Here is a 26,119-nt window from a genome sequence, read left to right as displayed (position 1 = left end):
CACAGCGAGAGACACGCAGGGTTGCAGATTTCTGTATTAGTACAAAACATCGCGTCACACGCAGACGGCACACCACCCCCCCACCCTCGCCAAGCCGGCGGGCTCCGAGCAGGGATCCCGCGCTGCGACCTAGGGATGCTCGGGTCTACCGGGATCACCGGGAACTGCTCCGAAGGGAACCCAGGGCCGGGCTGGGCCTGCCACAAGACACCCAAAAGCAGCGACGCTGGGGCACGACATCAACACAAGCCACGGTCAGCGCCCATCCAACACCCCGCAATTCCCAAAATAAAAACACGGACAAGCCAACACGCTCCCAGGTCGTTCCCCCGGTCTCCATCTGAAACGTGGGAGGGGTGAGGAAATAGGATTTGTACACTAGCCTCTGCTTTTTCTGCATTTCTAAAACATGAACCTGCTACCTCGCCCCTGTTTGGTATTTGCAGAAGCATTTATATCCCCAGATGGTTTTTTTGTTTGTTTTTTTTTTTTATGATCCTCCTTGACACTAACAGCCCTAGCTGCAGTTAACACAGTTTTCCTTAGTTTTCCACAGAACAATGGCAGCTACACTCATCTGATTTATTAATACCTCAAGGAAAACCTTTAGCTCCTCAAAAGTCAGGCCTTTGGAATCAACATTAACTTGACAATACCAGCAGTCAGTACTTAAAAAGAGAGAAAGAAAAAAAAAAAAGCAGCTCCTTTTGGTCATAGAGCAGAAAACCCCTGTTTAGCCACAATGCAGTATCAGCTTCAGAATAACCAACAGTAAATAAGCCTGCTGGATTGAACTACAGACCTTCAAAAAATCTAATCCACTGCCAAAGAGCCACCCCTTTCCAAATCCCTGAAAGCAGATTCACCAAAAGGAAAGTTAACTCCACGGGCTCCAGGCATCCCTGTCCAGCTGCAGGCACAAACTCTGCACCAACTGCAACAAAAAATCATCACTGGGAGCAGTGTGGTGTCACTCATCTTCCCCTGATGAAGGGTGCTGGAGAGACACTAGTTCCAGTCTAAGTGCTTAAGGCAATTCTTCATATCCCCATATACTAAAAACAGCTGGACTAGATGTTAGCAGCAAAAATTTGACATCTGTGCAAACTATTATACAACATATCCATCCTTTTAAGGGTAAAAAGTCACATGTTAAGGTACATCTAGGACATCAGTTAAACCAAAACTTGCAAGTCACAAGTCACAGTATTTAACACTCCCAAGCTTTTCTCTAACTGTTAAAAGAAAAATTACATTTTTACATTGGTGCATATCAAATTTACCTTGCAGGTTACACTACAAGTGGCTAAAAGGGAAAAAAAAACAAACAAAAAAACAATCTAAATGCTCTTGTAGAGGGCTGGAAAATACTCATGGTTCTCACTACACATTAGCTGGTTGTAAACATCCTCTTTCTTTCCACAAAGGGAAATTTGAAGAGGAACTGCAGCTGAACACCCAAGATGAAGACAAGTGGATGGGTGATGATGAGGAGATGCCAGTCTGTCCTGGAGTCTGTGCACTACAGCCCTGGACTAGAACTAGCTGCAAAACTGAGTTTGTAGCAATTTATCCCCAAAAACTCCTAGTCAGGTGTCCATTGCAGTAAAATGGAAAAAGATTATACACAGAGTATTTGCATAATAGTAACATCTGCAGATGTGTGAAACAGATTCAGACACTGTTGACCAAGAACCACATCACTTCTGAGTATCTTTGTCCCAAAGCCCAAGCAACAGAACAGGCAGAAGAAGGTACATTTAAACTGGGAACTGTTTTGCACTCTCCTCTGCAAAAAGAGATTACAAGTTCACAATGCAAATAACTAAGAGATGCTCGAGTTCCAGATACAAAATAAATATTTAGGGCTCAGCCAACCTGTCAACTTCATGATTCCTCAAGAAAAACAACACTTTCCAGAACAGATAATTACATTTCCTTGTTAATTTTAACTTTTCACTGAACAAAGCCAGTTTATTAGAATGCGCCTCAAGGAATTTCTCCTTCTCTTGAGAAACTGTGATAGACAGAAAGGAGCCATTGGTAATACTGAGGTTTAACATGATTACACGTTCATGGTTTTATGGGCTAAAAGGTACACGAAAGAAAAATTATACTGGCCCAGCAGCAAATGAGCCAAATCATTATGGACCACAAATTTATAACAGTTTTTAGGTGATACCAGAAAACAATCTTCAGTTAGGAAACACCTGATTCAAGAGTGTACCTGAAAACTATTTATAGGCTCCTCGGCTTGATTAGAGGGAAGAAAGCAGATTTAAAAAGCCTATAATAACCTAGTAATTCCCACTGACAAGCTGGGATTTTCCACAAAGAATATAACATGATCTTTTTTCTTTTTTTAGCTCTCCCATTACTAGAAATAATTTGACTACTGTTTTACCAGGCTTGCAAATAGGAGTCGAGGTAATGGAACATTTGAATATAATTTTCTAATATAACTAGAATGCAATTAATGTAAAGGTGACAAATGGGAGCTAGTATCAATATACATGGTTTCAAAAAGGAGTTACCCATGGAAAATAGGAAAATTTTATACCACTAGGGGAAATAATCACAGCCTGCTCTTACTGTTTTTCTTCATACCAGGCCTACAGATTCTTATAATATCCTTTTGAAACCATGCTGCTGTGGTACTTTGCCAGGCTAGACCAGCAAATCAGTCTGTTTTCAAAATGCATCTCAGAAATCACAATTTCTAATGGGAAGCCTAGTAATAATTAAATACATAGTTAAGTAATTCACATTAGGAGAGCTAAAAATGGTATTTGCTATATTCTTCATAGAAGAATAGTATTTGTAACAAAACTAATACTCAACTCTGTAACAAAATGCTTGAATACAGTATTAGAAAAGTACATAGTTACAGCTATTGGTTTCTTTTTTTTTTTTTTTAAATAGGCAACAGTTCAGCTTTCTGACATTTTTCTGGATTCCCAGAACTGGTTCTTAACACTTTAGCCCCAGACCTTCATACTATCAGTACCCAGGCCCTAAACAGCAGAAGGTAGCAAACCCAGTAAAAAACAACACTCACAAGTTTCTGTGAGTAGTAGCTACACAGAAAAACAAAAACATTCAGCAGCAGAAGTGTTGAACAGACATTACTAGGCAACATTATTTAGGCTGCTTGTTGAACCACCCAATCCATTTTCATTCTTCTGAAGAGTTTTCACAGCACTTGGCACCTGCAATCCAGTACTCACTGTGAGCCCACCACACCAGATCTGGGGAGGAAAAGAAAAAAGTCTGCATTATGAACCAAACACATCTCTCTCCTCCCACCCCACAATTAACCAGCACAAACACAGCTGCATGTCTTCTGTCACAGCACCCCATAAAACGTTCTAATCACAGATACCTTAATTTTTAAGTCTAAGTTGCTTCACATACTATGCTTCATAACTAAGTTTATAACTAAGTCCTTGTACTCAAATCACTTGCTCCTAACTAGAGAAATTTTTTGAAGGCCAATGTGACAGCAGCAAGTAGAGTGACAACAAAAAGCAATTCTCTCACTATGCTGCACTGCCTGAAAGCAGTGCTTATTTTTGCCATGTCACGCTAAAATTATGTCAGCACAAAGATATTACAACAAAAAATATCTGAGAAGCTTCAGGGGCGCAGGTGCCAGTGACCTCTACTCTACATATGAAAGAATGCTGTATTTTCATGTTTATGAGTAAGTTTGAGAGATGTAATTAAGCAATTTGTCATTTTCTCTTGTCCAGTTCAGTCCGTCAGGCTGTTGTCACTCTGTAAGGGGCTGGCTGTGTGAGGTGCAGAGGGATAGCCTGAATTTTGGCAAATAACCATTTCCCCAGATGACTTCAGAACTGAATTTACATGAGTCAGCCTTTGCTGTGCTAGGGAATGGCTAACACATGTACCCCATTAGTTGTGAAGCTATTCTTTTCCCCCTATGCTGAAAAGGATCAGCAAGGAAAAGAAACAGCCATGAAAAAATCTACACCTGTTTAAAATCCCAGGCCTACACACCCTGTTCCCAAAGCGTGATGCACCTGATGGCACAACATAACTCCCAATTTAGGTAAAGCAATGACTTAAATCATTAAAGGAAAACTAATAGTAGCTAATCCTTCTCCTGTGCATTTTGGGCAAGGTTTGAGCCTCTAACACTGCAAAAAGTTGTTGCCAATTACCTTAGAGCAACAAAAAAGGTTCAGTGCAGGGCACTGAACTGACTGGCAAGAAAATCCCACTGAGCTTTTAAGGATGTGAAAGCTGGAGACTTTTTTTCCCCACTGGAAAGTATCGAGTGCTGTTCTGTCCCATGACACCTGCTCTGATGGTTCCATCAGTTTGGATTAGTTACTGCAGTAGGCTCATCAGTCACTGCAATGTGCTATTAATTTCCTATACACAAATTTAATTACTTCTGTTTACATAGTTGAGACATCCTGCTGGGATGCTGCTATAAGCGCGACAAAATCCAAAAGAAAAGAGTTAAACACTTGAAAAAATGACTAGTCAGCCAAACTGAGTGCTTGCAGTTTCCTTCTCTAAAAAAACAATTAAAACTGAATTCAGTGCTAGAAACTGCAAGATTTTATCAATACTGACCATGAAGCCTGGTAGCAATGGCTGGGTAAACTTTGTTCTGAAGGTGTGTAACAATGCCTTTGAGCTTGCATTATAAAATGAGAGCTGACCTAAGAGAAAAAGGCAGAGAGAGAGAGAGAACGAGTTGAAATTCAGCTTAAGCATAGTTCAAGCTAGAATGCTGCTGCTGTCTACCTTGTACAAAAAAAAAATGTGTTCTTTTCCAGGACACACTAAGTGCAGTCCATGAGTGTGAAAATTCACTATTTTCACTGAATTTCAGTATCTCAGTCACACATATGAACTCAGGTCATTTGACAGGACAAGCATTTAGGGTCTGTGTTGTCATGCCAGACTGGATCAGTCTGGAAGTAATGCACTACTTCAGCCTTGGACTGCTCCAGCTCAACAGAAATAGTAACTAACTCTTTTTACTATATCTCCTAAAATGTAATTACCTCCATCAAAGTCGCAGTATACTCCTATCCTGTCTGGGACAGGTATATCTAGAGTCTTTGCTTTATTGTTATGCTTTGCTGAGAATGTGGTTTGCAGCCAGTTGTTGACATGGATGCACCAGCTGGAATTAGTCTTCCCCAGCTGGTCAAACTTCCCTGGGTTTCTGTATGTTACTCCCACGCTGTACGATTTGCAATCCTTCTGGGCTCTCACTTCCCAGTAATGCTGTCCACTTTCAACAGCAGTGTCTCCTACCAACAAAAATACATTTAATTAAAACTGAGTGTAGTTAATTACAATTGAGTGTACCTTACATGCTGCCTTGTTAGTATGCACCAGTGATGTTTTCTCTATTTTAAGGTGACAAAATCTGAACTACAAGGAGTAAGAAAATTGTATAATAGAATATAAATATAAAATAGAATAGTGAGAATGTATTTACATTACAACAAGATACATTTAACACCAATTTATGTTTAAAAGCAGTGCATGTCAGTCACTAAGAGCTTTGTAATACAAAGCAGAGTTGAAGACACAAAATTCTGGTGTTATATGGGCAAACTGATCCGGGCACAATGAAGTTGAGTACACAACCTTCAACGAACAGTCACAAACTTTCCCTCCAATTCTTACCTGATCTGCCTTTCCTAACAGAGCAAACAAGTTCAGCTCACCCAGCACTGTGTAGGATTCACCGGCAAAGCGATCCCGGCTGCCCCTCGCTGAGGTTCTTGGGCTGTTAGTGGATCTCTTCGGAGATGCTGTGTTGCTTCTAAAGGAGAGATCAACCACTCAAAACTTGGACACAGCCACAGAAATGCACACTCAGGTGTCCCCAAGTCCATCAGGTGCAAGAGACACAAACACTCTTGAAACATGTTAGTTGATGCCTCTAACAGCATGCATGCACAACAGCTGAGAGGGAAGAGGTGACAGAAGAAAACACACAGAATGTTGGAAAAAAAAAAGGTTCAGAGGCAGCTGAGAAAGGAAACACAAGGGGGGAAAAAGCAGATGTGTGGCACGTGGTTTGAATGAAACACTTCAGGATGGAGAATATTCTAATGAGCAATCAGTTGTATAAAATAATAATTTTAACCTAATGAGGCTTTTAAACTTTTTTAACCTCGGTTAGGCTCTCAATATCAATAATTTAACCATTAAACCGAGTAAGGGCTACTTGCAATATTCCTCAGTAGACAGAGAATCACATCTGTTACTACTTTAAAGGCAATCAGTAGCAAAGAATTCTAACTTCCCAGAAATAGCTGTACAGTTCACTTTTTAATTTAATTGACCAAAAAAAAGTACAAAGTCAGTCTCTGAAATACACTTGAGAAGTCATTTTCAATTTCTCAGCCTTGGAAGAAATACCACCTACAGAAGAGTTTTCTATCCAGCTTCTCCTTCAGCTACTATTTGGTGAAGCTACTTTTACGTCCATTAATACAGTGAAGTTCAGCTTGTTTTATTTCCAATTAATTCACTACTCTCAAAAACCATTCCAGAAAGGCTTAGGACATGTCCCTTTTTCCAAATACCACCACAAAAATAAAGTCACATGAGAATCAAAAGTTAAGTGATATTATATATACACTAAATATATACTATATACTATACTATACATATACTTAAATCTAGTTCATTACCAAGTTTATTTTATTCCATTTACAGAAGTCCAGGAAAAAAATTACTGATGAAAAAGCTGTTTACTGAGCATCACTATTTAGCATGTAACAGAAGACAACTATGCTTCCAAATTGCTCACAAGAGATACAGGAAGGGGATAAGTGTATATTGCGCAGGGGCACCACATCAAGTGCTTTTGAATTTTGTAAATATGGGGGATGCAGCAGTTTACTTACCAAAGGAAAAAGTTAGCAAGTGATAGCATGGGAAGAAAAAAAGCAAAGCCAAGAATTAAAGCATAATTTCAGAGGGAGGCCCTCTGCAGACTCCATCCTGCTTCATGTGCATCAGACATCATCACTCTCATTCTCAACAAATGCTGCTGAAAATTTTCTATTAGATCCAGGACAAATGGGCTATGCAGAAAGCAATGTAGCAATGTGGCCATTTAGAGAATCACAGTAGGAAAAATGCAGCACTTTGCTAGAATTTTCTCAATGTTAAGAAAGCATTAAAAGCTTCTTGATATCATGTACTTTGTTTGAATCTGTAAATGGCCATTGCATGTGCTTTGTCCTCTCAAAATTTAATAGCCTTTATCAGTTCAGAAAATTACACTGACTATTTGACATAAAAGCTTCAAAAAAACAGTTGCTCGGGCTTTTTTTCCTCCACAGTGCTTACATCTCCCTTTCAATGGAAGGTAGCAAATTTCATAGTAGAAAGTTAGTTTTGTGCCTGTTTTCCATTACAGCACAGTCCCTATTAGCCAGTAACTGACATATTTCTTCCAATATTCAGTGGCCACATATTCTTGTCTCATGGTTTAGGATTGGTGCCTACAGCACTGCAGTTAGTTCCTCATCCATTTCACAATATACTACACATAGAACGTATTCTCTTCTGGAGAAGAGAGGTCAAGGAAGGAGATCAAAAGTTATTGAGAGGCATTTTCTAGTCTAATAAGTGAGAGGCAATTAAGAATTTTGTCACCACTGTGTATTTTTGACTCATAAAACTGCACACTTTTTTGTTTAAAGTAGCTATACTTCCAATTTTTTCCCCCCACCTCCAAATTTCCCCTTTAACACAGACTTCTTACAGATGTTTTTAGGTGGGAACAAATGCGTCCTACAAAATACATCTAAATCAGCTGCTAGAAAAGGTCAGTCTGAAATGCAGAACTGAAGATGTGACCATGTCCTTCTACCAAACCAGAGCCAAGAACCACAGAAATACTCTACTGACAGCTACAAAGAAAAACCAGGGTGTAAAACTCCTTGAGCTGAGCAAGTAGGAGTGTCTCCACGACATTTTTAAAAATTAGTTTGGCACAAATTGCTATAATTTATGTAGCAGACCAATTGAAACTGAATGGCTTCAAGAGCTTATTTTGCTTTCTAGATAAGCTTTTCTTTATTTCTGACTTAGAATTAGAGATAGGTCCACCTGATAGATGAATACAGGGGAGTAAAACCTGTAAAAAAATTAGGATTCTGGGTATTTCTTTTGGTCCATGACTTCTAGATGAGCAAATCAGAGCAAGAGATCAAAAGCTGGGAAAAGTAATTTCTCAAAAAGGCGTTTCACTAGAAAAACAATGAAAAAATGTGACACTAAAAAAATCACAACTGCACAAAGAATAGGAAAGTATTTTACCTAGCTTTATATAGCAACAGAAAAAAAACATTTCTCATTCAAACAATTGGTTCTGCAATTGGAATGGCCATGAAGCTTTTAACATATGCTTCATCCTCTTCAAACATGTAAAAACACTTACTTCTTACCCTCTGATGTCTAGTAACAGCTACAGTACAAGTTCAGAAGCAAAGAGGTCTCTGAGATTCAAAAATAAGAGCAAAAAAAATATCTTAAAGTGCCAAAGGGTTAAGAAAGCATCAATGTATCTGTAAATAACAGGGATCTTTGGATCAATATTAAAATACATTATGCCCTTCTAACCACTGCAAAACAGGTTTCAAACACATTAGGATGAATCCTTCCAGAAAGACTCTTCTAGTCACTGGAGAATATATACATAATCTCTAGGAATCCAAATTAAACTGCAAAATAACTTTTAAATGCACATGTGCACTGTCACAGATAAAGGCTATTAGATTTGTTTCTCATGACATCAAGCAAAGGAAAGTAGCACAGTTTCCCAACAAAACTAGGTGCTAGATCCTAGGAATAAGAGGTATATTGTCACCTTCTATTGCTCTTCAGAAGAGGATTCTGGCCACTGTCGACAGAAATAAGTAGTCATTAAAGAACTGTTCTATTACTACAGTAAATTATCCCCATTTTTAAAATGCCAAGAGAAATTATTCTATCATGCTTCTGACAATATATGCCTGTGGAGAACGTATTTGTTCAAAACTTATCTCAAACTGTGAATATGGAAAGCCAATAAACCACGGTTGAGGTCATGGCAGTTGTGTGGACTCATTCCCATGGAGTATCCCCAAAACCCGAGAGGTGAGGTACACTCAGTGCGGGGCCATGCCTTCTGTACAGAGCCAGCTGAACAGCCAGCTCACAGCCCTCCAGGTGAGACAAATCCTCACAGAAAGACAGGTTGAGGGACACCAAAGGGAAGAACAGCTCTGCCGAAAAGCCATTGAGAATTCGGGAAGCAGAAGCTGACAATACCAGTGCCCTGTGCCCTCGTGGCAGAGGGGGACAGCCACACCCAGCCTGTAGCGCCAACACAGTGACCAGGAGCCCAAGGCAAGTGACTTCTCTCCTTTTGGCAGCTGCCAGACTGACCTTGAACCCCTCCTGTGTTCAGGTCTGGGCCCCTCAGTTTTACACCCTGGCATACCAGAGCAAGTCTCTAGAGAGCCAACACTGCAATTAAGGGTATGGGGCACAAAAAGACAATTGGGTTTGCTCAGCCTGAAGAACCACCAACTGCTGTCTTTAATAAGGTAACAGGAAGGGGAGTAGAGAAGACTAAGCCAGGCTGTCCTCACAGAGGTCACACTGATGGCTGAGAAGCACCTGGAGTCACTGTACCACAGGGAATTCCAGTTTGGTACCGGTATATTCCTCCCCTCCCATAACAGTGGCCTGAACAGAGGGCTAGCAAGTTAACACATTCCTCATCTGCACCTTCTTCATCCTTGGATATATTCAAGGCTCAGAGTAGACAAGAGTTAAACATTCTTCCAGCTGTGTTTATCCAGTGACTCAGAAGAGCAGACATCTAACAATCTACCAAGAGCTCCACTGAAGTTAAGGTTTTTTTCTGGATGAAAGCAGTATGTTTAGAGCTGCCACATAATAGTTATGTTTCATTCATTATCCATTACCTTTTGCTGTCTGCTTTGTTTTATTGGTACCTTTTCCCCTCCAATGAGGGTTTTAGATAAATTCAGACACCACCTATATGTAGTACCAATTTTATTTAACCTTTTCTTTCTCAAAAGGGCAAGGCAGTCAGCTCTTTTTTTTTTTTGAAGTAGAAATGTTGTCTGTTCACCAGAACTGACCTGCAAGACTAGTAGTAACATCAGCTATCTGTTCACATTTACCTTATCTACAGTCCTGGCCATATGTGGCAAGGTTTTGGTACCAGGAGAAGGAGAAACCATAGAGCAGGTAGGTGGGCACCTGGTGTGACCTGGAGGTCAGTCCACCACACCTACAGTTTAGTTCAGTACACTGAATGACACACTAAAAAATGAATTTTTTAAATAAATAAATATTACGTAACAATTACAACACAATTCTAGCCTCTACATCAGAGTGACAGAGGAAGGAAAATAAAAATTAAATTTTTCCAGAGAAAAATTTCTGAATGAAAATTCCTTTAGTGTCCCACTGTCCCCAAGTGTTTTAATTCCCCCCTGCCCTCTTCCTTTAACTGCAAGATGAGATATGCCAGACACTTACAAAACAGAGTTCTTACCTGTTTTTATTTTCCTTCCCTTTTATTTTTTCTTGGCCTTTGCCTCCGGTAGGATCCCATTCAACATATGTGTCTTCAACTTTCAAGTTCAGATGAGATGTAGTACTGTCCAAACTGAACACAAATGCTGGTCAAGACAAAATAGAAAACAGTGAAATGGTGTAATGGTTATTCACAGAAAATAAGAGAAGCAGTAGTAAATTTGCCACAGAGTTTTATTGAGCATAACAGAAGCACCAGCTTTTCAGTCTGACACTTGATATCAAAATCACTAGGACAACAGGCTGAAATTCCTAAATATATTTACAAGCTGAATTTCCTAAATATATTCACAGATGTTCTATAAATATGATAATACTATCAGATATTAGAGTCTGGTCCTGAAAGAACATATACTTTATGTTTTTAAGAGTTCAGAGCTCAAAAATGCACAAGTGCAAACAACAGTCAGGTTAAGCACATGGATGAGGAGACTGATTTTCTCTGGGTTGATTATTAAAGAACATGAACTAAGTGCTCACCTAGGAATAATGAAAATAATATGGGAAGCATGGTAACTGCCCAGACAATCAAAACCAGAATTACTTCTCTGGTACTGGAGTAGGGAATTATGTAACTATTAAACAGATACCATGTCTCTGACAATAATTGTTGCTTAAAAGTATTAAAGTAATTATAGAAAAGTTACCAGAAGGCTTGTCAGTTCATTCAAATTGCATACAGCTTTATTCTTACAAAATAAGATTCAAAAGGAACAGAAATTATACTTACATAACTTCAAACAGTTGAAACCCGTCATTTTGCCCTTTACACCAGACTTGGATGTAAATCAAACCCCAGGATCACTCTCTCTCCTTAATAGCTAAGATTTGTGTTCGGTCACAAACACCCCTTCCAAGAAATTTCTTTCAGTATATATACAAAATGATGTTAGGAAGCCACTCTAACAATTCTCAGATCAACTGACTTCTAACATCATGACTACCCACCTTTAGCAATTCGAAGCTACCAACTTTTAAAATATTGACGGTAATTAGAAACTACAGCTACAAAGTCAAGAAAAAGCTTTCCAGCACCTTCTAGTAACAGAATGCTGTCTCAGCCACTAATAACAGGATAATCACACCAACTGCTTAGATGCCCAAAGAGTCATCCACAACATTCATCCATCTTCTTGCTGCATGTTGGCATCATGTAGCAGCACATGGGACTGTCATTCCCCAGTTCAAAGCAATCAATGCCAAGCTTTTGGTGAAAGTAACATTAACTGCCCCATTTTTTAAGGGTCTGAATGCCATAAGGGCACCTTTGTACCAATAAGATTCTTAAGCCTTTATAGTTGTTTCCCTCTCCACTATTTCAGCAGGGCTCATGCAGAAGTAGACTGTACATAACAGGTTCATATATGAAGGTAGAGAAGTGTAAGTGCAGGATTTTCACCACAGAGAAGGTTTAAGAGTTTTTCAAATTTTACCTTTTGTTTCCAGAGTTACAGGGTCGGAGTATTCACCTGCCATAGCTTTGTTCCAAGCTTGTACTCTCAGGTTCATGTATTTTGTATCAAATTTCAGACCTACAAAGCAGACATTTACAAATTTGAAATTGTGTGATTACTGACAACTCCTACAGGACTAAGATCTATCCCCACATAGTTGTCTTTCATTTATCTCAACCTGCAAAAAACATGCTAGAATGCCAGTGTGAACTTTATTTAATGCACAATTTTTGGTAAAACCTCAAAGTCAAAATAAAAGACAGAACTGTTACTGTACAAAGTACCCAAGACCAATGTGATACAATGGCATCTTCATTACATGCTGGAAAACGAACATTTTGAAAAACTTCCCAGCATTAAGAGTGTATCAATATTCTTGGGATTGAAGCATATAAAGTCTTTACCTGATAACGTGTATTGAGTAGCATTAATGTAGTCAACCACCTCCCAGCGCTGCTCCCCTTTTATTCGAGGGAGCCCACCAAAGTTGGTTTTCCTATACTCCAGCACAAAATGATCAACTCTGCTGTCCTCCCCAGGCATTCTCCATGATATTGTTATGCAGTTGTCAGCAACCAGACATGCTGCTACATCTATCTCTGGAGCTTTAGGGACTGCACAAAGACAAGCACACAGGTCAGTTTGAAGAAGAGAAGGCTAGAGTGGACTTAAAATTATGAATCTACATTTGAATAAACACCACACAGGAAGAACACCAAGAAACAAACTTCTGTTCCTATGTCTGTGGAAGGTAAGTTCAGAGCACTTCTCACACAGCATCACTTATATTTACTTCCATCAATACAGACACTAATATTTTCGACTAGCTTCTCTTCAGTTACCCAGTTTTCTTTTCACCCCTTTGTCTTGAAAGGAGGGGGAAACAGCTCCTAAGGTCCACTAAAGACTGAAGTTTTGTTTATAGACAACAAAATTCTACTCCATGAGATCAAACAGCACTTCAATCTGTGGAAAAAAATTTTGAAAAATAAGGCATTTACATATTATCTGTAGAGTCTAAAGGACATGCAAGGAAGACTTTTGCTGCAGGAAATTAAAAAGAAGTTTTATTGTTTTCAGTTTGAGTTTTTGATGCCTGAGTAATTTAAAAGCACAGCACTACAGCATAAAAAGCAAGATTGATACCCAGTCAGTCAATTTACCTGTTTACAAATCAGAGGCCAAACTTAAATTCCTAAATATTTGACAAGGAAAAATGTGTAAGAAGGGTCACACTAAACAATACCTTCATCTAGATGCAAAACTTTGTTCACACTTGCTGTTAGATCTTTACACTCCCATTGCTATTAAACAGATGCACTGAGAAATGCAGGGCAGTGACTGACATCCAGAGTCTGAGACTAGAAGGTGAATTTCTGCCAGGACACTGCCAGCTGATCACTAGGAATAACAGTGCTCATTTACTACACCTGCTCCCACATACTGTATCTGCAACACACAGGGCAGAAATGAAAACTGATGCTGCCAAGTCCTTAACAGATTTGGATTAGTGACCTAGAGATGAGACAACTTTACACCCCTGCCAGCAGCATTCTTGTCAATATATTCTCAGTAACAGCCAAGGGCAAAGTGTTATAAATAGGAAAGCAACAGCATTAAAAAGGCATGAAAGATACACACTGGTCTAATGCACCCAAATTCACTGTCAAACAGGAATAGATGGATTAATACACATTTTGTAATATCAGTATAGTATCCCTGTACTTGTAGATGGTCCTTCCCCTGTATTTCAGACCACTTCACCACTCTTGTAAGTTTACAGTTCTACACACAACACTCCTGTACATGCACAGGACTATTGGGTGTCAGTCAGGATCAAGCTGGCATGGACAGTCCTAAGAGACCTCACATAAATTCACAGAGTAACTGACAGCTCATGAAAAAACATGCTCCAGAAGACTCATTCTCACTTCTGAGATCAATACTATTTTTCAAAATGCTGTCTTGTGTTGAAATTAACACAATGAAAACTAGAAAGCTCTCATCCTCAAGGCATTGAATGTAACATACAATGAGTAAGAATGAGTTTAGGTACTCTGAAAAACCCACTTATTAGGGTGCAAGAGGTGCAATTTTCTTTAGTTTGGTTGGTTTAAACATAGCAAGCTGTTCACGTAGCAACAGATTAAACTCGCTGGATACAGTTTTTACCTGGCAAAAACTTCACAGATTGGAGCATGCGCTTTTCTAGGGCAAAGTCCACCATCATGTGAGTCATACTGTCACTGACTCGTGGTTTCAGAGAGAGGCGGAATGCTGAAGCCACTGTGACACTAAAGCCAAGAAAGCAGCATTAGCAAATGTATTTCACATTGTCAAGTCCTATATCCCATTTTCCAAAACAGCAATCAGACAATCTGTATCACTGACGTCAAACTACCAATCAAAGATTAGCACATTTTAGTAACACATAATTGTTTACCATTTCGCATACTCAAAATAGAAAGTTTTGCTTATGTGACTGGTGTGAGTTACCAGCTGTTCCCTGTTACTAAGTAAATAAATACTAATGAGGTGACAAAAAAGTCCTGGATAAAAAACAAAAAAAATTTCCATCATTTGACATAAATTCAGCAAGTATGAAAAGTCTGAAGTAGTGTAGACTCAGGATCAGGTTTAGGCATTTCTAAACAGCAATTAACAATCTGACTATTCTGATTTTATATCTATCTCCTTATCAGGGGATGAAGAGCTTTTTCAAGTTGCAGATTAGAAGACGCAAGCACCAGACCAGTTCTATAAGATACACTAAAGAACGTTAATTCAACAGAGGCAAACACAAGAAGGACCTGCAGGTCCTGGGGGGCAAACAGCTGTCCCTGAGCCAGCAGAGTGTCCTGGGGATAAGAAGGCCAAAGGGATCCTGGAGTGCACTTGGAAGGGCACTGCTGGGAGGTCAGGGAGGGACCCTGCCCATCTGCCCAGCCCTGGAAAGCACCTCTGGAGTGCTGTGTCCAGCTCTGCGCTCCTCAGGGCAGGAGGGACACAGAGCTCCTGCCCTGGGTCCAGCAAAGCTGTGGAGGTCAGGAAGGGCCTGGAGCATCTCCCTCATGAGGAAAGGCTGAGGGAGCTGGGGCTGTCCAGCCTGGAGAGGAGCCCCAGCTGAGAGGGATCCTCAGCCCTGTGTGCAGGGAGGGTCAGAGCAGGGCCCAGGCTCTGCTCCAGGGCCCAGCAATGGCACCAGAGCCACGGGCAGGGACTGAGCCAGCAAGTTCCACCTGAACATGAGGGAAAACTTCTTCCCTGTGTGGTGACCAAGCTTTGAACAGACTGCCCAGAGAGGCTGGGGAGTTTCTCCCACTGGAGATATTCCAGAATCTGGACACAATCCTGTGCCACATGCTCTGGGATGACCCTGCTGGAACAGGGAGGTGGGACCAGATGACCCACTGTGCTCCCTTCCAACCTGACCATACTGGGATTCTGTGAAGCACAGCTCCCATTTCCACTCCTGAAATCTTAGCTGAGTACTATCATGAACACTCTCATGACATTTTTGTACATCAACTACATCACAAAAAAAACCCCTAGGCTCTCATGTAATTCTCTAACTCTCTCTAACCAGGCCATTCAGCAGATTTTGAGTAACATTGACTCAGCACAGAGATCCCAACTCCTCCTTTAAAAAAAGATTCTCAACTACAAAGTAATATATATGCCATAAAAGTCAACTGCCAAGACCTGAATCCATTTTACACCCACTGATGTGTGGCAGTTTTAGAACACCTAATGCATATCCCTTCCTGCACTCCACCAATATATTAAGAGAGATTGTATGCTAACCACAGATATATCAAAAAACACTGAAAAACAAAAAAATCTAGTAGTGGGGAAGGAGGAGGAAATGTGAAGTTTAATATTAAAGATATATGCCAGTCAGGAATCATCAGCTTTGCAATTTTGGGATTATTGCAATCATGAGACTGAGCTGGACATCCTGTCATGAAAGACAATTCAACTGATTTTCCAAAACAGAGCTCACGTTCTGAAATTCAGTATGGGATGCCTAGCACATCCATGCTCAACCAGATGGGTAGAGAAAATCCCTCCTTAAGGAAGAATAATCTTCTGATTAGCAGCAAGAGAACACCAGGGAACAGTGGGCTTCAGATAGCTTTTTAATTCCTGCTCAGAAACCAGTCTTGGACAGAAACACAAAGGATTTGGTGATAATTTCAAGTAAGCAGGAGAGGATGCTTATTACTGACAAAAAGTATTAATGAATCCCATAACTGACACTAACCACTTTCCCTCCGATCTATTAATGATACTAAACCTTTACCTTTGGAAAAGCAAAGATTAATTTCAACGCTAACAATTACTAATTTCACAGAGAAATTCAGAGAATTTAGTAAATCAGAGTGTTCATTGAAAAACCTGTAAATTGAAAACCAACCTATTTGGTCCACATACGCAACAACATCCTGTGAGCTGCTTCTCAAAATATTATGCACATCATAGAAGATTTTCCGAACCAGAAGGTCATACACTTGAAATAGAGTTAACATTCTTCCAAGTGAAGAAAAATGGCCTTAGTATTGATTTTGAAACAGCAGTTTTGCTTTTTAAACAATTGTTAAAAAAAAATCTACTATGATCACCACTGTCACCAGAAGTATTTCAACAGCTACAAGACTTTTTTTATATTCTGCAGGAAAATTAGGTAGCAAAAGTCTTTAAGCACTTGAAAAACAAAAAACCAACAAGATTCTCTCGACTCAAGGGGCAGAGTCAGCTTGAAACATCATAAAATTTCAGCCATGAGGTATTAATAAGCTTATTGACAGTAATAATTAATTATATATATATTCAAAGGCATAATAATTACAGCAGCAGCTGATGCAGAGCTCCACTTCCCTGCATCAAAAACATCTTTTTATTTTAAAAGTTATGAAAAGCCAGTAAAAACACTACATGAGCAGCACAGAAATTTTTAGTTTCCTCTCAGAAGTTGTGATAACTAACATTTAGAAAAGAGTCAATGCATTTGATTAAAGCTGACTATGGCCCTTTCACAGTAAATGCATTTTCAAGAATAAGATTAATTCAAAGACTAAAGTGATAGATTTTGTACCGTACCTATCTTTGATCCGTTTGGCAGCCTTGATGCGTGTCAGGGAGAAGAAAGAGAAAGTAGTTAGTATTTCCATGCAAGTGTCAATGGCAGTAGCATGCAGGAAGGCCCAAAACAATCTCTGCTGCATTGCTCAGATTTGAAGTTCAAAATGAGCAAATAAACTGTCCCACGAAGCATGTTAATAGCATGGGTTAGCACAGCAACACTGTAACAACTGGGGGAAAAAAACCAACCTAATTTCCAGAACCACACCAAACCAATTCCAAATTACTCAGCTTTCTGAGTGTGACTTTGTATTTTCAGATTTCTCTTAATCACTAGTTACTCTCCGGCTTTTTGAAAGCACTACAGGACCAAACCAACAACATTTAACTGCCATGGTATTTTCTGTGAAACTAAGAAGTGCTTATTAATGGCATGTAACCATGCCTGACTTGCTGAACACTACACACCACAGGATGAATACCCTGATAAAAAAGAAAAAATAGGACTTAGTCTAACTTTTCGTCTAAAAGTTAGGAAGTGTTGGAAAAGTGTCATAAAAGACTCTCTCTGTATGTCAGCATTCAAAAATGACAGCAAGTAGTTCTTCTCAAATAATAATACCAAAGCAGATGTAAAAGTGATGACATTTAAAAGATAAACATCAACTGGCAGGTGGAAAGACAAAAATCTCTCTCCTTCACCAAAAGGAGCTGCAAACCTAAGCCAAAAAATTATTCTTGAAGCAGTGAGGGTTTGCTTGTGTCTGCTGAAGCCTTTCTTCAACACTGCTCCTTGATCCAGTTGGTCATTCAGCTGAATAATTTTCCCTATTAAAGAGAAAAGAATCATCAGGCAGCTTCCCAGTTGGAAGTCAGAAGTGGAGAACTCCCCAGTTTTTCACTAAATACAAATCACACTGGGAAAAAAAAAAAAAAATCAGGATGTCCCTGCTACAAAACTGATATTCCTAAAGTGGGAAGCAGAAAAAAACCCAAGCCAAGTGTTTAGAAATAATGAGCTTAAGATACAGCTTTGCTTTACCTCAAAACAAAATTATTGCAGGAACTGATTTTCCTACATGACAAAGCAGAGATACTTCCCAAGAAACTCCTTGAATTTAATCTCCATGCCTTGCGAAATAAGGACTCAACATCTTCTGCAAGACATTCCCAGCTTTATTTCACTGACTTTAGTTTGTTTCCAGGCTACTGACACAGAAGGATCAGTCCATCCCAGAGGAACTGCCTAGCAGTGTCTGATCACATCCCACCTAAACACCAAACCCTCCTGCAATTTGTCACTCGTGTTCTTGTGACTTCCAGGTAAAACAAATCCGAGAATAAACCCACCAAAAAAATACATAGGAAAAAAAACCCTAAAATAATCTTATGCTAGTTGCTCCTGAACTGATGTACTGGAGCATCCAAAGAAAATTTGTCAATATATAAAAGTCAGGGGTGGAGTTGCCACTTCAGCACCACTTGCTATTCCTACCTAATAGAATTAGCTGCCTAATACCCAAGGCAATATTACCTTAAAATGTCATCCCCAAATGCACAAGTGTAATACCAGTATCAAATCCTATGTATTAGAGCTCACTGAATTGGATTTCAGTATCTTAATCTTCAGACTCCAAATTTGAAGATGTTTCCCCCCAGCAAATGCTCAGACAGCTTTCCTTGGTAAATTTGATTGGAAAAAAAGCATTAGAGAGATCTGAAATAGAACAACTTCCAAGAAAGTCAAAGCTGCATTTTGCACAGAGTCCAAGAGCCAACTTAATTTTTTGCTACAAACCAGAAAGGACAACTCCAGCTGAAAAAAAATACCGTTTAGGAATTGCTGCTCTTTGAGGCAAATAAATCAAGGCTGACACCCATAAAACATGGCAGCACACAAACATGCAGCCAAAAGGTAAAACTGAAACATGAAGAGAGCCTTCCCCCTTGTTCTTCTTAAACTAATTTGTGTCCTTGTTTCAGTTAAAATGTAGAGAGAAAAAAAAAGTAATTGGGCCTTGGATTTGGTGTGGTTGATCCTACTGCTACCACTGGGATTACTGTAGCAAGCATTAGTGTACTGAATCAGTGGATATGTGGAACAGTTTCCTTAATTTACAAGTATATTCTTCCAGTTAGATATGTGTTACTTCACCCTCCCTTTTCTGGGGTCATCTGTGCAAGTTTGATTAACAACAACAGCTGTCCACCAGAAGGCACTGTATTCCCTCCCCATCACCCTAAATAAGAAAAAAGGCAACTTGTTTCATCAGAAATTGCACAAATTCAGGACTACAATGTTTAACTTGGCTTTTCAGCATGGCAATAACTGCATTTTTATATGCCTGTCTATCCTTACTCTAAGTACACCTGGTAAGTTTGCAGTGTCCAGGAGAGTAATGCAAAGAATATTTCAAATCGAGACAGATGTCAACATCTGCCTCACACACATCCAGTCAATCTTTTCTACCTCAAAGAGCTCCACAGGGTTCTTTATATCCAGCGACTGCATAGCAAGTTTCAGCAGCTCTTCTGAGCCTTCCAGGGCACGGTTGCACTGGTTCAGCTGATCCTGGAGCAAAATCAAAAAGAATAATGTGATGTACTCCCATTAAAGCAACAGTTTGTGAGGCACCAGTCCTAGGAATTATGTGGATTTGCTATGCATTTGTGACAACTTATTCCCTTATATAACCAAGGCCTCTGACAGCGCCCTAACTTCACTGTGCTTGACAAGTGCACAGTGATACTTGGCACATCCCACAACTCCAAGGGGGGGGAAAGCTGAAGTCTGACTTAAAAGTCATATTTAATTCAACACTGTGTTTCCCCCAGTTTTAAGGTTTCAGAAAGCAGAGAAATAAACACTTATATTCATGTGCACTACAATTTCTATTTACAGGACTGCAGTTCATCACTGAATGACAGTGTGGCAACAGTCTTGAAAAAGGCAGTGACTTTACCAGCTCTGGAACTGTGACAAGACAATCCTGAAAATCAATGCTGCTGTGTTACAAACGGGAATAGCATAACAGGAACAGAAGAAGTTTAAAATGCTGCCATGCAGTTGCAAAATTTTACCTGCAGAGCTTGAATTTTATGAGCCTCTTCTTGTTGAATAGTGTTGGTCATGCTCCCCTTCATCTCATGCAGCACAGAATACAGACCATCAAACTCCTCATCTAGTTCACTGATGGCATTAGAAGAGTTTAACTGAGAGGAGAATTGAAAATGATGCTTACATTGGAAACAATGCAAAGAAGTTGAAAGTCACATAATTTCCCACACGTTTTGCCATGACCACTGGGTACCTTATGACTGCTTCTCAGCTTATCAAAAAGGGAAAAAATATTAGGAATGATGGAACAGTCTCCTAAGCACATTCTACATCAGGACATTGAATGCTGCAATCTGTGAAAATTCCATGATACTCAACCTTGCACAAAACCAGTACACTTGGCAACTTTGTTCCATGTCAAAAGCCTTGACTTTCTTCACACAATTGTATATGGATTGCTAGATTTTGGAAGGAGGAAGTTACCCATCTCCAAATACAAATATTTCATTTGATAATAAAAACTGCACTCCGGAAGGCAGTTTAAAGATTTGCTGGATAATTTCCATTTCTGCAGCCAACCTGGCTCAGCTTTGGGATGAAACAACTTTTGGCTGACAGAAAGGTTGAAGGAACCTAAACCTCATCCTCATGAAGATGCTCTAACAACAACATCTAACTCTAAGCTTGAGCCCAACAGTTTGAAACTGCTGAAAAGAGAAAGACTAAAGAATTTTCTCTCAAGTATTATTTTTCAGTCCACCAAACAGAGCAGAAGTCTGAAAATAAAGACTATTTCTCACTAATAGGAGTCTCAGATCTTGCATCAGGTAAAGGTTATCTTCCCCACACAAAGTTCTACAAAACCTCTTCACACAAAATGCAAGACTACCACACCTGTCATCTAGAGGCAGACTTGAAAAACAAAATGTTTTTCTATCTAGCTCCAACATGAAAATGTATTTTGAACAGCCATGCTTTATACACTACACAGTTTGAGACCAAAAGTGTGCCCCTCTCAGACACTAGCTATGAACCTCAAAATAAATACCTGAACATTTGATATTATATGGTTCAGCGTATCAATGAAGTTGTGAATTTCCTCATTTTTGTTCACCAGAGTAGTGACAATCCTTTGCAGAGTCTCCTAGAATTACAAAAACAAGCGAGAGAAGTTGTAAAGAAATTGTCTTGCAATTTGCTTTCAAACCATCACTATTTCAACATGCATGAAAACTCATCACAGACATTCCAGCTGCAGCAAATTCAGTTCTGATGGGATAAGGAAAAGTATTTTCTCAGGACAGAGAAAGAACATTAAACCTCTAAAAAGCATTCCACCAAATTAAAGATCTCCAGGTATTAGTTTGAGAAAAATCAAGAACCTGCTTTAAGTTACCCCACTGTTTCGCATGTTTTTCTGCATGAGTCACCTGCACCAAAATATCCAGTGGTACCACAGCTTCTCCAGATGAGAAAGCTGGTGCTTGTGCAACCAGTGAAATTGGTTGAAATGAAAATTTTAAAAGCTGGTAAAAGGAAACTCAGAAGAAAAGCTGAGATTTCCTCATGTCAAAAGAAGCTAGTGTGAAATAACCATGCTGACATTTTATTTTATATACAGAATAAATCTCTAAAAGTGATTTGAAAACTTATTCTACAAGTGGGAAAGTATTTTGGGTGAGTAACTTCTACATTCCAATCAAAAATGATCTCAAAGAGGAAAGCTTACTGACATCTGAGAAAGAGAACCAAGGTTATTTCAGTGATGTGCATCCCACCTGTTCAAAAAGCAGTAGATTCAGCTTACAAAACATATACTAAGCCAGAAAAACTATTAAAAGCTCGTTTTAAATTAAGACCACCAAGTCTAATATTGTTGAGCAGCTAGTCTCATATTCTAAGAATTTGACAAAAACACATCAATGCTTGGTACTTCATTTTAAGTCAGGTTGTATTACTCAAGAATTTTAAGTAAAGACCTAGTTTCAATTGCTTATCCTAATGTTATTTGACAAAATTTAGGAAACCAAGGCAATGAGAAATAATAAAATACATCTTGGAAACAGCAAGACCACCAAAGGGATGTTGCAGAAGTCCCTTCCAGAAGCAATTTCTTAACAGTCATGTACTACCTAGATCACATTTGTTTGCTAAAAAGTAAGAAAAATGTTTTATCCTTCCACAACACCCACAGGGAATGTCAACACCAGTTTTAAAGAACATCTCCACTAGTCCTAAATTGTGCTCCTTCCTCTTTCTTCTGACCCCTCCCCTGGCAGTTTCCAACAAATCTGCAAGAAGAAATTTAGGGGTACTCCAGCTTCCTACCTGTTTAATAGTGTCATACACAGAAAGTTAAATCATCAGTAGAAAAAACAAATTTTAGTAGTTTAATCACTTTTTACAGGTGCTGATGGCGTTACATACAGAGGTAACACAGCAGACAGCAATGACTCAGGCCTGTACTCTGGGGAAACAGAAACAACACCTTGGCTTCTTTCAGAAACAGAGGAACAGAAAATCTTGACCACTTCATTACTGAACCTTCTCCTTGTCTGGTGAAAACTGGGCATGTTTGTAGGCAATTTTGTACACATCAGAATGCCAGATGAATAGCCATTGTCCAGCCAGCTACTTCTGCATTCACCACTGACCAGAGGCAATTGTTTTCACAGACCAGATAGCCTGGAGATAAGCCTTAGATCCTATGAGCACAACTGTCAATTTGGATGAACACGAAAAATTCACAATCCTCTTTCAGCACGGATCTTAGGGCTTACTCAGCTGCAACACATGGGGGAAAAGTGTTCTTGTGTGCAGTGCTAAACAGTGCTGCTTGGTTTTATAGCTACATTTTGGTTAAAGGAAAATATCTACACGTGAGGAACATTTAAAAGGCCTTTTCACAGCCAAGCAAACGGCAGCTATAACTGCAAGCCAGCTAAAACCCAAGATTTTCACCTAAAGTTACTTTTAGCTGACTAAATGTGGGTTGGTATGGCTCTTTTTAAGTAAGCTACCAATTTCTCTCTTAAGAAATTCAACCAAGTCTGGTGAAATTTTAATGAGTCTGAATGACCTTTAAAACAGTGTTTTTCTAAAACACCAATGCACAAGCCATTAGAACAAAAAAAAGGCAGGTTTTAGGAACCACTATCTTATTCTACTTTCCAACATAATTTTCTCATCAAGAATAAGCAAAAAATAGATTTTCTTCCAGACATACCACGCATGCCAAATTTAAAAACATGCTGCAATATTGCCATTTCTTCCTTTAAGGAGGATTTCTGAAAAGTCAATGTAATTTCACAGAGCAAAGGGTTTGAGAAAAATTACCTATGTAAGCAGCAGAAGAGGCCTACATTCTACATTAACTTACAGAAGAATTTCTATAGCACTAAGCCCAGCAAAGTTTCTTGGTATTTCTGCACTAAAGAAAACTAATGCTATTGCCCACTGATGAATGCAATATTTCACAGAAATCTATTACAAGCAATTTTCTTTGAGCTTTCTCTCTGACCTCTATGCGAGGTCAGTTTCAAATGGATTTTCAAAGCATTATGAAATGTTTATTACCCTCTGAATCTAATGCACTTTGCTGGGGAAAAAAGAAGGAAAAAAACCAAACATACCACTGGTAAAGCAAGAGTGTGGATAAGCAAAAGATGAAGAGTAAAAAAGGATAGGAAAAAGGAAGAGAAGCCCTACAACATGTAGTTTGTCGTCTTGCCAGGTGGATAAAAACAGAATACCCACCATTGAATAGTGAGTAACTAACATTACATGGCACCTCTTGAAGCAGACAGGCACCTCATAAAAACTAAATTTTGATACATTAAACAATCATGGCAGTTCTGCATAAGAAGCAAGTTGCAAAGTTACTCAAAATCATACTGAAGACTCATGAGCTGACTGCATGCAGAACAGTTCCTGAAGCAGTCCTAGGCCTAGGACAAAATCATATGACATTATAACCTTCATATCCAGATCAAATTTCAAGGAGGACATGCTTACTTAGCTTCCATTAATTTAAACTCCTGCACTTGTCAACACAGTGAAGTTGCCAGAGTCTGAAGAACTTCGTACAGTACAGGTGACATTACCAAATTAACCCTTGGTAGAGAAAATACTGTAAAACACAAGATCCATTGCAGTTTTACTGCTGTATTCAGAACCTCAGGAGTTCAAATATGATCAGTGACCCTGCTCAGAAACATCCAGCTAGAGCACCCATAACAGGGGCAGCACTCCTCCTCCAGAAGGAAAAAAATCTCACATAGGCAAAGGCAGACTGACCCAAACTGACACAGTTTCTACCAGAAGCACACTTTTTATGGCATTTTACATCTCACCTTCCAGTGCACACTTTCAGATATATTAGCTGCTTATCCCATTAGTATAAATAAGTCTTATGTAAAATAAGTTAGATAGAATTATAGTATTTTGTGATTTAGGCTGTTGTTTGCTTTGGATGAGGATCTGGGTTTGCTGAAGCCTTGGGCTGCCAGCTGTGAACTCACAGCAAGTTCTGCTGTGGCTGTGATACAGTTAATTTCTACAGTAATTTCCCAGTAACTCCTACAGTGCTGGCGCTTGGCATTAGCAAGAGAAAATTACACTGACCTGTAAATTTCAAGCCATTATCAGCACCAAATTACTCAGGCCACACACACACAGACCTCCTCCCAAGCTGAGGAAAGCAGAGTCCACAGAACACAGAAAGAGAAGCCCTTCTGCAATGATGGACTGGAAGCCAAGAGGCTGAGTCACAACTTTTTGTAGGGGGGCATCTGTTCAAGAATGCCCCAACGCTTGGGTGGGCACACCTCTGCCCTTCAGTGGGAACCCCGAGGGGTACGATGGCAAACGAGGGATGGCGGAAATTACAGGGCAGCAAACATGGCGGGGGAGAACCAACCAAACTACTCCCTCCCCTCCAAAAAAAAAAAAAAAAGCCCCCCAAAAAAAACCAAAAAAGGCGCGGAAAAAATTCCCCAACAAAACCCTTTTATGCATTAGCTCCCTTCAACACTAGATGACATCAATGGCAAACAGAAGGGCTTATGCACGCACCATAATTACTTATGACAGGAATACACAGAGTGAAAGAGCTCTACAACCGCTGGAGCACTTCACTGCAGAACCGCGGAATAGCCATGGCTGGAAGGGATCAGTCCAACCCCCCTGGCAGAGCAGGCTCACACGGAGCAGGTGACGCCAGGAACGCCTCCAGAAAGAGGCACATCCACGAGGGAAACGGACCCGGGATCCCCAGAACTCCGCCAGCATCCCTTCCCCGCGCCACCGCCCTCCCACACCGCCCCACCTCCCAGGCCGAGGGCCGGGAATCTCCGTGGAAACGCCCCGCCAGCCTCCCGGGCGGCCCGCAGCCGCTGCCCCGCGAGGACTCACCTGCTCCTCGTCCATGTCTGCGGGCGCGGCGCAGAGCCAAGAGGCCCTGCGGCGCAGGATGCGGGGCGCGGGATGCGCGGCGCGGGATGCGCGGCGCGGGCGGGGTGTACGGAGCGAGACGCGGGATGCAGGGAGCGAGACGCGGGATGCGCGGCGCGCTCGCGGCGCCGCCGCACCCGCGGGATAAGCGCCCGCGCCGCCCCGCCCCGCGCGCACCGGGCCTGCGCGCGCCTGCGCGCCCGCCCCCGGGTCAGTGTCCCGGGTTCGAGACCCGGTCCCGCCGTGGGTTGCGGGAGTCGCGCTGCTGTGTTCGCCCTGAGAAAACATCTCCTCCATCCGTATAAATATCTCCAATCCGTATAAACGCCTCCGAGCTCCTCTTGGTGGTGCCTAGTTGTCGCTGCTGGGGCTGGCGCGACACCACTACATCTCCGAAGGCTAATACTCCGTTTGTTACAACAGTCTTTTATATCCTCTGCAAAGTTTA

General features: G+C 40.3%; 1 protein-coding gene across 5 annotated transcripts; it reads right to left on the bottom strand.

Annotated features, from left to right (window-relative positions):
- Positions 1-16: 16 nt before the first annotated feature.
- On the bottom strand, positions 17-25,779 carry FSD1L (fibronectin type III and SPRY domain containing 1 like). 5 transcript variants are annotated; one of them, XM_033086508.1, is made up of 14 exons: positions 25,633-25,779; positions 21,269-21,364; positions 20,244-20,375; positions 19,633-19,734; positions 17,181-17,203; positions 14,253-14,374; positions 12,485-12,694; positions 12,060-12,158; positions 10,586-10,712; positions 8,882-8,914; positions 5,718-5,815; positions 5,043-5,294; positions 4,606-4,694; positions 17-3,248 (listed from the first exon to the last, which is right to left on the bottom strand). In XM_033086508.1, exons 1-14 carry the CDS (start codon positions 25,645-25,647, stop codon positions 3,129-3,131), a joined length of 1,518 nt encoding a protein of 505 aa, XP_032942399.1. In that variant the 5' UTR covers positions 25,648-25,779; the 3' UTR covers positions 17-3,128. The 5 variants fall into 5 exon arrangements, with proteins under 5 accessions (XP_032942399.1, XP_032942400.1, XP_032942401.1 ...); XM_033086509.1 differs by having other exon boundaries at positions 5,718-5,812; XM_033086510.1 differs by lacking the exon at positions 8,882-8,914 and having other exon boundaries at positions 25,633-25,778.
- Positions 25,780-26,119: the final 340 nt, after the last annotated feature.

Source organism: Catharus ustulatus (assembly GCF_009819885.2).
Source record: "Catharus ustulatus isolate bCatUst1 chromosome Z unlocalized genomic scaffold, bCatUst1.pri.v2 scaffold_29_arrow_ctg1, whole genome shotgun sequence".
NCBI lineage: Eukaryota > Metazoa > Chordata > Aves > Passeriformes > Turdidae > Catharus > Catharus ustulatus.
Note: the sequence above shows the minus strand (reverse complement) of the source record. Positions and strands in the feature narration are given on the sequence as shown.

Excerpts from the sequence above, each read along its gene's own strand:
- FSD1L (XM_033086508.1), bottom strand. Across the intron at positions 12,159-12,484 it reads TACTCAATACACGTTATCAG|GTCTGAAATTTGATACAAAA; the intron begins GTAAAGACTTTA and ends TCTGCTTTGTAG. Across the intron at positions 8,915-10,585 it reads GGGAAGGAAAATAAAAACAG|TGGCCAGAATCCTCTTCTGA; the intron begins GTAAGAACTCTG and ends TTCTGTCGACAG.